Source organism: Amblyomma mixtum, chromosome 1 (assembly GCF_055824585.1).
Source record: "Amblyomma mixtum isolate Tamu chromosome 1, ASM5582458v1, whole genome shotgun sequence".
Classification (NCBI taxonomy): domain Eukaryota; kingdom Metazoa; phylum Arthropoda; class Arachnida; order Ixodida; family Ixodidae; genus Amblyomma; species Amblyomma mixtum.
The window spans coordinates 95,508,704-95,519,248 of NC_143012.1; the positions used below are offsets into that span (position 1 = coordinate 95,508,704).

Here is a 10,545-nt window from a genome sequence, read left to right on the forward strand (position 1 = left end):
AAGCCGTGGCAGACGCTGCAGCTGTCTCGCTGCGCCGTTTTCAGTGCGATCGCGCCCTTTGTAGGCCATCCATCTTGATGCCAATGGAGAGCATCTCATTATAATCCCAAAGCCTATCCAAGCCAGTCTGATTGTGTCTGCCGAGCCGATTCCGTTTAAATCCAAGATCGCGCCCTTCACGGTGGCGGAAATGGGTTGGTAGCGACAGCGATGCCTGCTCGCATCTATATTTGGCCAAAATAATGAACTTTCGGTTGAAAAAAATCACAATATTGTTGGTGTCTATTTTAGTCCGAAAATTCGAACTTTTAGATTCCGCAAAGTCCGCAAAGGTTGTGAAAATGTACTCCTTCCTATGAGGTGCACGACGGTTCCTCAGCGAAGTCTGAAATATCGCGCTAGTCCGAATTATTGGAGTCCAAAATATCGGTCGGCTACTGTATATATATATATATATATATGCACTTTATATAGTGCATATATAATGGAAAGCCATGACCGACTAGTTATGAACAGTGTGACTGGTGTATAACTCTTCCTGCATTCATCGTGCTGATCACAAGGAGTGCTGAGCATAGCAATATACAATCGCTGGACAGCTGCATTCAGTTATGGACGGCAGCGACCTATTCGTTTTGCTTTGATGGCAGCTAACACAGTTGCCGCACGACAAAGAACTTGATGTACCGAAGACCAGCGGAGTGTGGCAAGATCCTGCATGACGTATTCGATATAGACAATTATTGTCTTCTTTGCAGCATAGGATGATAGCATGTTCACATTTATTTTAGGTTTATGAGGGTTTAACTTACCAAAGTGACTCAGGCTATGAGGGACGCCGTAGTGGAGGGCTCCGGAAATTTCCACCACCTGGGGTTCTTTAATGCCAGGCAGTCGAAATTTCCGGAGCCCTTCATTTATTGGATAAGAGGCAGACAGGTAAATAGGAGTGCACTGAAACCACGAAACAAACAGCGGTCACCAGGAATGTGTGCCATACGCATGCACGTAAACACTGCTGGCTAGGAGATGACATGAGCGGGCGTCCACACGAAAGAGGGTTTGCGGCTGCGCCACAAGGTGGCGACTCTGCTCAGTCTCGCAGCCGTTAGGCTTACCTAGACATTAGTGACAAAATGTTATGCCATAAGTAGACACCAAGTGCATTGGGTTTAATGGAAGCAGAATCATGGATTTCATGGATCTACGTACTAAATGGAACTAGTACCGCATAAGTGAATACACCTCAGGAAGGTTTCACTATATTCATTTTGGCAATATCCAATCTTTCAATGAAAAAAAAAAACCTGGACTCATGATGGTACTTTTCATTTAAATAGACTAGAAAGCCAATTTCTAACATCTTTTTCTCTTCATAGCCTTGTAGGTTCTCTCAGATAATGAATGGCAGTTTACCAATATCTATCAAGAGAAAAGTATACAACAGCTGTATCTCACCGGCACTCACCTATGGGGCAGAAACGTGGAGGCTAACAAAGAGGGTTCAGCTTAAGTTAAGGACAACGCAGCGAGCTATGGAAAGAAGAATGATAGGTTTAACGTTAAGAGATCGGAAGAGGGCGGAGTGGGTGAGGGAACAGACGCGGGTTAATGACATTCTAGTTGAAATCAGGAGGAAGAAATATGCTTGGGCAGGGCATGTAATGCGAAGGCAAGATAACCACTGGTCCTTAAGGGTAACAGAGTGGATTCCATGAGAAGGCAAACGTAGCAGGGGGTGGCAGAAAGTGAAATGGGCGGATGAGATTAAGAAATTTGAGGGGATACGGTGGCCGCGGCTGGCAAAGGACAGGGTTAATTGGAGAGACATGGGAGAGGCCTTTGCCCTGCAGTGGGCGTAGTCAGGCTGACGATGATGATGATGAGCCTTGTAAACACTGCTATACTGTCAGTCCAAGCACTACTAGTGATAAAAATTCGACCTATGGGCATCTTGGTTCCTGGAGTGATCCTCTCAGGTGCCTGTAAGCGATCTTCATAAATGCACATCTTTCTTCTATTGCAGGGTGCGAAGAAGTTGTGCCCGCAGTGCAACTCTATCACGGGCGCAGGCGACCTTCGGAGGATCTACCTGTGATGTGCCGTGTGATTTCGTGTGGTTGCAGCTTCAGAAACATTTTACACAAACTTTTCCATTTTGTGCATCAAGAGGCCCTTTGTACAGGCCCAAAGTTTGTGAGAGAAGCAAGTTTCCACTCGCTGCGTGCTGTCATACAGTGTAGCAGGAAGGGGTTGGCTGTAATTATTACCTTTGATGAACTCTCTAAAGAGGCAAGAAAGCTGTGCTAGAGACAGCAGATGCCAATAAAATCGAGTGATCGTGTATATATGATTTCACTCTAGCTGTATTAGCCCAGTGGGCACTGAACATCCCTTGGACGTCCAGAGGACGTCCCACAGATGTCCTGAACGTTTACAGGACGTTCAAGGGAGTTTCATGCTGGACGAGATATGCAGCGAGTGGGGGAGACCGTGTAGATAAGATTTCACTCTAGCTGTATTAGCCCAATGGGCACTGAACATCCCTTGGACGTCCTGTGGATGTTTAGGATGTCCGAAAGAATTCCAGTGCTCATTGGGAGGGGCACAGCCAGTGTGCTCACTGTCAGATTTATATCTGTATTTTTTTGACAGCGCATCCTGCGACTTATGACCCATTTGTGTTCCTTGTTGCTTGATTGTGAAAAGGTGGGATCATGGAAGTGTGCGTGTTTAGGATACGATGAGCAACTGTGAAGACGCTGTCCCTTTTCAATGCATTTTGTTTGTCACAATGGACTCAGAGTCAGCTGCACGAGGCTGCATTTGTAAATATGCGAGATAGGTTTGTTGTCATTTATAGTGTGGAGAAGTGAGGAGCAGCTGTAAATAAAAGTATGTACATGTGTTTGAAATTGTGTTTGTGCTTGGACTTTTCTTGCGGGACAAAGCAAGTGCTTGCATGCAGCACATTTTCAATGAGTTAACAATGGATGGTCACTGTGTCGACAAACTTTGCAGCATCTGCACTCCGTCTCCTTTCTTCTAGATCCTCGTACCCCTTTCTAAACCTGTGCCTTGGGGCAGACTTGTCTAATAATAATAATAAAAAAGTTGTTCATGAAATCTGTTACAAAAACAGCCGGTCACCATGACTACGTACGCAGATGGTGTAAAAACAGTGAATGTCAAAGCTTACCCCACCCTTACCATTAGATGGTATGTTTGGTTTATTGGGGTCTGACGTCCAAAGTGACTCAGGCTATGAGGGACGCCGTAGTGAAGGGCTCCGGATAATTTCGACCACCTGGGGTTCTTTAACGTGCACTGACATCGCACAGTGCACGGGCCTCTAGCATTTCGCCTCCATAGGAATTCGACCACTGCAGCTGGGATCGAACCCGCGTCATTCGGGTCAGCAGCGGAGTGCCATAACCACTGAGCCACCGTGGCGGCTTAAATGGTACTATGTAATGCACACATGCAGGAAGTGTCTAGTTAGCACCTTATGGTAACATCACTGCACTTTGCTTAATCAAAAGCACAGTACCTTGTCCATCAGTGTGTGCCACAATGATAAGAGTCGTGCAGTGTATTTAAATTAGTCTTCTAAAAAAAAAATGGCACAATATTTCAGTGGAATGCAAAGCACTGCTGTGAACATGCTTGGAGAAATGAAATGCATTGCAGTACAAAAAGTGTTAATGGTTGTGTTAGTTCGGGGCGTGGGAGCCCCGCATGCGAGGAACCTCTCAACACAGTTGCTGGGTGGAGACTGGAGGGTTTATTTCAGTGAGGGGCAGAGAGTGTGAAAGAAAGCACTTCCGCTGCTGTGGGAGCGCGGATGGTCACGGCATGGTGCCAGTCAGGGGGAACGGGGGAATGTGTTAGCCAACGGGGCTGCAAGGATCAGATGTCGTCGGGGAAGACGCCTGCTAGCTTTTGTGGGAGCGGCCGGCGAGTATGCGCGGAGGAGGCAAGGGCTGCTGGAGCAGCCTTGCGTCGCTTGGTCGACGAACGCGACAAAAAGGAAGCATGTTTTAATCGCATCAATTTTAAAAAAATTCAGAACATAGCGCAAAAGACAAAAACCTGAAGTTTGTTCTTGATGGTTCGTTCACACATGCAGGTAACTTGTCTTTCAGGCCAGTGATTTTTCACTCATAGTCAATGAGTAAAGTATACTCTCATCAGCTTCTCAGCTGTCAAATTAGTTGATCGCTTAGCGCAACTGTTGTCCACAGTTTGTGGGCATCGCAGCGAGGGTGAATTCTCGAGATGTGGTTTGATAGTCGTAAGCTGTGCTTCAAGGACATTTGTCTGTGGCAAATGCTTTACTGCCCTTTCAAAGGAATGATCAAGCTATGGCGCTGTGTAGTAGTGTTTTTTTGCTTCTGTTAGTCATTGTACCTCTGTTTAGGCCCCACAAAAGTTGAGAGGGACCTCTTCTTTCACTCCCACCTTCCTCCCTTCCCTTATGGTGCGGTTCAGGTGTCCACCAAGATATGCGAGATACTGCGCCATTTCCTTTCCTCAAAAACCAAACCAAAGCCAAATACCAAACCATCTTCCCGGCATTCCCACAGTGAATGAAATGCTTTAAAAAAGTTACATAGACAGTGGTGCCAGCTTTCCCTTCCGGTAATACTGAGGAACTGCGGCATCCAACTCGACCGGTCACAAGACCAGCGGGGTAGTTTTGGTTCTGGCCGCGTTTCCAGTCTTGGGAAGTGGTGCCTGTGATTGCCGAGAGAGCTACATGGCAAAGACGTCGTAGAAACGACGCACGGCAGTTCATTTTTCGCGGACGCTATGAGTGCGGAAGAGTTTCGGCAATTTCATTTGCGGTTTTCTCAATGCAGCCAACTTTCCGCGCAGAAAAACGTCGGTGTATATAGCGTTCTCGAGGAGTAATCTGTCTAGCTTTGTTTGATATTTCCCTCTAGCGTCTATTTAATGTCAGCCCGTGGCGAAACACATTTCCAAACGGCGGCATCTTGCACTTGTCACATGCGTTAATTTGCTCTTTCCTCTCAGCATCCACAGCCAGCACATGGTGAAAACCCACGCGCACTAATGCTTGGCCTTGCACAAAATCAATGTGCTGACGGCCATTGAAATCTGCTGTGTGCTCACGGCTCGGGAAACGATGTGCAGCACGACGTGAGGTGACATTGCGTCCGGTCACGATGCAGTCCACAACTGCCTGTGAACCTGACTGGCAGTTATTCCCTCATATTAGATCACTACTGCGAGAGACACAGCGCACAGGGAAGCAGCCTCGCCTAATGTGGACAGCTGTGGAAGGGGCGAAGCGGCAGCCCGTGCGTGCGTTGCTTGGATCGTGCAGCGATCGCTTGGATATCGTTTCAATATTTGCCAGTTAGGATATAGAAACTGTGTTTCACAGAGGATAAGAAAATTTCAGCAGAGACACTTGAGACAGCTTACATGTGAGTCGTGCTATATTGCAAAATTACTGAGTCATTACAATGACTACAAAGGATGACGATGCATTCTTTGTACGAACTCTATACACCTTACATTATGTTACTTGTAAAGTGTTGAGTCATAAAACACTACAGAATAACTGAGTGATGACTATGAATATGAGTCATGACTTTCACAGGTCACAGTACGCTGCGTTTCATCATTACAATGATGAACATTACGATCATACACCAGCGTTCTGACTTTTGTGCTAATGAGAGATAGAATGTGTATACAACAGAAAAAAATGGCCCGAAGCCAGCCCGCGCAACCGCACTGTGTACTAGTGGCTCGCACGCTGGGCCATTTCACAGCGTGGTTTTATTTTCGAGCCTCTGGTTTGCAACATCGTTTGGGCCCATCACAAGGTCTGCAGTTTAGCAAAGCAGATACATGAGGGGGAAGCAGGTTATGTGTTGTTGTGAACGCTGCGTTTGGGGTGGAATCCACAACTGACGCTTTGTTCAGGCATCGCGGATGATCGCGGAAGGGGTGGTCTCGCTCGCGTTGTAGCTCAGGTTACTATAGCTGCTCTTGGGTCAGTTTCGTGAGTGTCTTGCTGTGGCATTTTGACAGGAGTGCCTAGACCCTCTGATCATTGATCGCTGTCGTCACTCTTACATATCCGGCCTCCTTACAATGCTTCATGACAGCACTCGATCAACTCCTTTGTCATGAGAACATTAAGTGAAACTGCGGAGATTTTTTTTTCCCCGAATGCAATTTTTGTTCAAAGAATTGTAAACGAGGTATTGGTCTCAAAAATAGTTTATGACTACAATTCCCCCTCCCTTGTTCAATGCCTGCTGGGCCTTACAGGTATATCAATTTGTGCTGAAGATTGGTGAAAAAAAGATATTTGTTTGCAATATCCGTTTCTCTTCATAGCTATGTTTAGTGGAAAACAGTTTGTCCCAAGTTTGAACTCTCCATGCTGATATTCGAAATTATTTGAAAATATTCGATTCGCAATCAATTTTTATAATTCACTTCGCAACCAAAAATTTGATATTCGCACAGTAGAGGCACCTCTTGCACTCAGCTGATTGACGAAATAACAGTATTTTGCAGAGCTGATGATCAACCACAACCCGTGTTTGCGAGGGTTTCCTTTAAGCTGGACAACATTGGGTTTGTCTTGTCGAACACTGCATCAGCTTTCTTGCTTTGTTGCAATGGAATTTTTCTTCACAGCTGCATTGTCTGCCATTAAATGATGCATTGCTTGTTGCTGAGCATTGAAGCTTCATGAACTGACTTAGTCACTCTTGCTCAGCACAGCTCTTCTCCAATTACACTGGGATTAGGTCCATGTATCTTTGAAAGAAGAGTGCATTTAGTGACAGAGTTACAAGGTCACATGCACAAGTGTATCTGTAGCCTTTTGGCGACAGAAAGTGTCATACAGATGATCATCTCTGGATAGCACGTTCATTGCATTTCATGCCTTTCTATCTGAAGGAGAAGCAATACTGCAATTTCGGTTCAGTCTTGAGGATGTGCAGTAACTGAGTGAACAACGGTTTCTGCTGCTATGACAGTACTCAACCACTTTCCTTTCTGCTTCAAGGTCTTGCAGAACTTCCCGTAACATCATTATCAGCCTGACTACGCCCGTAACAGTGGTGTCCAATATGTGAATGACGTCTTCCAACCATTGTGATTGCAATTTGTTGTGTGCGTGCAGAAATCATGCTCTTGTGGCTACAGACTAAACTTCGCTCGCGCACACATTCCACTGAATACAGCTTTACCTGGCTTGTTTTCTGAGGCAGCACAGGGTCTTAAATGGCAGGACTGTTTTGGGGATTCTTGCACAGTGCCGGGCAAGATGGATGCCCTTCAAATATGGTTGGCATAGCATCGGGAAGCAGTATCTTTGGCACGCACCTGCCAGCAACGTAGTCGTCATGAAAATGCTTGCTATGCAGGCACTACAGTAGACGCAGACTTACCCTTCATGGTGAGATTCTTTAAGGTCATCGCGGCCATGACTCTGTCTGTTACATCTGAAGTGAAAGTTGTAACTAGTCATTACTAGTCATAAGTAATGATGGTTTGGTTTGGTTTATGGGGTTTAACGTCCCTGAAGTGACTCAGTCTATGAGAGACGCCGTAGTGGAGGGCTCCGGAAATTTCGACCACCTGGGGTTCTTTAACGTGCACTGACGTCGCACAGTACATGGGCCCAGGGTTGCCGTTGGGAATTTTTCAAAAAGAGCCAGAACTGAAGCTAAAAGTAGCCAAAAGTAGCCACGCCACCTGATCTTGGCGCCAAATTTGTAGCCAAGTAGAAAAGAACCATTATTATAAGCAACTTTTATTAATGAACAATAAATAATATCATTTTGAATCAACACAAAAACACAGAGTAAATAAAGAGCACGGAATTTTAAGGCGGAAGCCTTTAATGCCTCATCGTTGTAAGCAGGAGCTGTCGACAAGAAATGTCACGCTTTTCAGTTGGTCGAAACGGTCGTGACGTCACAGTGCGCGAATTTCAAACGGGGCCAATTGTACTTTGGCTACTAACCATGCAACCAATTAAAGGGATCGTATAGTGATGCTCCAAGTAAGTTTGAGTTTAGTTAATTGCTTACTTAACCAATTAGTCCAATTAACCTTTCTAGTCAGGCCAGATAAATAAATAAAACCGAGTAAGAAATTGGCCGAGCTTGGGAATCGAACCCCGGTCTCTGGAGTGCGAGTCGAGCACACTACCACTCGGCTATGCCAGCTCGATGGTTTGGAATGAACAAAGGTGCGTCTAGTGGATACGGTGTCTTCGTTCACTCCCATCTTCCTCCCTTCCCGTTACGGCGAGGTTCAGGTGTGCACCGAGATATGAGAGACAGATACATTTCCTTTCCTCAAAAAACAATTTACCGACGAGCAAGGTGTATTTGTCCGCGTTTCGGATTGGCCCAAATTGCGAATTTTGACGGGTGTCCACCGAAATATGTGAGACAGTTACTGCGCAACTTTCTTTCGTCAAATACAATTTTCGACTAGTGCTACTGATATATGCGAGACAGTTAATGCGTAATTTCCTTTCCTCAAATACAATTTTCATTTTCTTCATTACGGCCCCTCTTTCTTCTTTCACTCCACTTCCTCCCTTCCTGTACAGTGCGGCTCAGGTGTCCACCGAGACGACAGAGAATTACTGCGCCATTTACTTTCCTTAAAAAGCGTTGCGTTCAAAGGGCAAGGCATCGCGCTGAACGGGTGGTGGCGTTCAATGGACTCTGTGGCAGCGCTACAACACGCTGTCGCGTTCCACTCCTAAAGGCGAAGCTTAAGCGTCATTAATTGGCAGTTAATTAATGCACCAACAAAATGTGAAGTGAACAATCGTGTAGCAGAATGCAGCACTCAGGCTTTCGCCTTTCAGCACTTTAGCCGCTAAAGTTCCTCGTAATTTTTGGGCCTCTTGCTCGGCCTTCAAGTATCAGGTATGTTGCAAATAAATAAAAGTTCAGTCCGCGTAGTTTATCTAGAGTAGATATAAATAGTGTTCTCGCCGGGGTAATTTTGGCACATTCTATTCAATCCCTCAGCAGGAACTTTAAACGACGATGCTGTTTTTTCTTGGAGTTGTAGCCCAAATTTGATTTGCAGAATCGCCATAAGCAAGTCGAGCTTCATTTTGTTACGAATCTCTGTTTTCGTCAAGTTCACGCAAGAGAACACGCGCTCTGCATCAGCATTAGAAATTGGAAGGGTCAAAATTTTCAGTGCTCCTTGCGCCAGGTGTTGAAAAGGGCATTCGCCGCAAGTGTCCTTGTAAGATGCCGCTGCGTGCCAGAAAGTCAAACGTGATGCGCGATCAAGTGCACCGCTAATTTTCTGCTGCTGGCGTATTTCAGACTCCAGTTCGTTGGAGGAATATATGCGTCGAGGACGCGCGCGCGCATCAAGGCGACCAGGACAGCAATGAGGACAGCAAAGCTTGGAAATAATTGTTCTTTTCTGTTCTTGCTTGCTATTGTATATGCAATTGCAAAAAAAATGGCTAGTAAATGCGCCAAAATAGAAGTTCAAAGTAGCCAGAAAGTAGCCAAGGAGCCAGCGTGAAATTTTCATCGCCAGACGGGGTCGAAAAGTAGCCAATTTGGCGCAAAGTAGCCACCAACGGCAACCCTGCATGGGCCTCTAGAATTTCTCCTCCAAAGCAATTCCGCTGCCGCGGCCGGGATAGAACCCGCGTCTTTCGGGTCAGCAGCCGAGCACCATAACCACTGAGCCACCGCGGCGGCAGTCATAAGTAATGACTAACTAGTCATTAATCAGTCATGACTAGTTAGCAATGATATCACCTGTTAGTCATGACTAGTTAGTCCTTAACCAATCATGATTAGTTAGTCATGGGTCCTGACTAATCAGTCATGACTAGCCAATCCTAATCGCCCCATAGCCGCCTCGTGTGGACCAACGGCTGTGCAGCTAAAGTTGCGTGGCAAGGCTTTCGCCTCATGTACTTTAGATCCTGAAACTGGCCCCCGAATTTTTGGCTACAAACATCCTTCAAACAGTTTGAGCACAGTCCTTTGTCATTAGAAAGTTGGTGCAAAGCAACTCTGGGAGTCCTCCCAGACTGGCACTTCCAGATTAGAACGCATTACACCATATTTTGCAGCATGTGAAACAGATGCCAATCTATTTCACACACACTAATGTTTTTAAAAGCTTGTGTTGCATCAATCTCTTTCTACTACCTGTGACCACACTGTCTCTTCAACATGATCTTGCATCAAGTAGCCCAACTCCTAGCTGGAGTCACTTAGTCTTAGTCTTAAAGAGGACAATCCAGTTTATGGTTTCTGGCTGAGAAAAAAAATTTTTTTCAGGCTTAACCCATTGCTTTAATCTATAGACTTGGCAAACTTTTCGAGGTTCATTCGTTCACAGAGTTTCTGCACTCGGGTTTTCACCAGCGCGGAAACTCTGTGAACGAATGAACCTGGAAAAGTTAGCCAAGTCTACAGAGTAAAGCAGTGGGTTAAGCCTGAATTTTTTTTCACGGCTAAAACGCATCAAACTGTATTGTCCTCT

General features: G+C 45.7%; 1 protein-coding gene across 2 annotated transcripts in view; it reads left to right on the forward strand.

The window, feature by feature from the left end:
• The window catches only part of LOC149367259 (E3 ubiquitin-protein ligase Rnf220-like), a 55,053-nt gene extending 52,128 nt beyond the window's left edge, over positions 1-2,925 (forward strand). Inside the window, exon 12 of one of the 2 annotated variants that reach the window (XM_089554837.1) lies at positions 2,027-2,925. In XM_089554837.1, coding sequence (XP_089410963.1) covers positions 2,027-2,098 — 72 coding nt within the window. In that variant the 3' untranslated portion in view covers positions 2,099-2,925. The remainder of the gene's footprint in view (positions 1-2,026) is intronic. The other variant, XM_089554831.1, reaches the window with a different exon arrangement.
• The last annotated feature ends 7,620 nt before the right edge of the window (positions 2,926-10,545 follow it).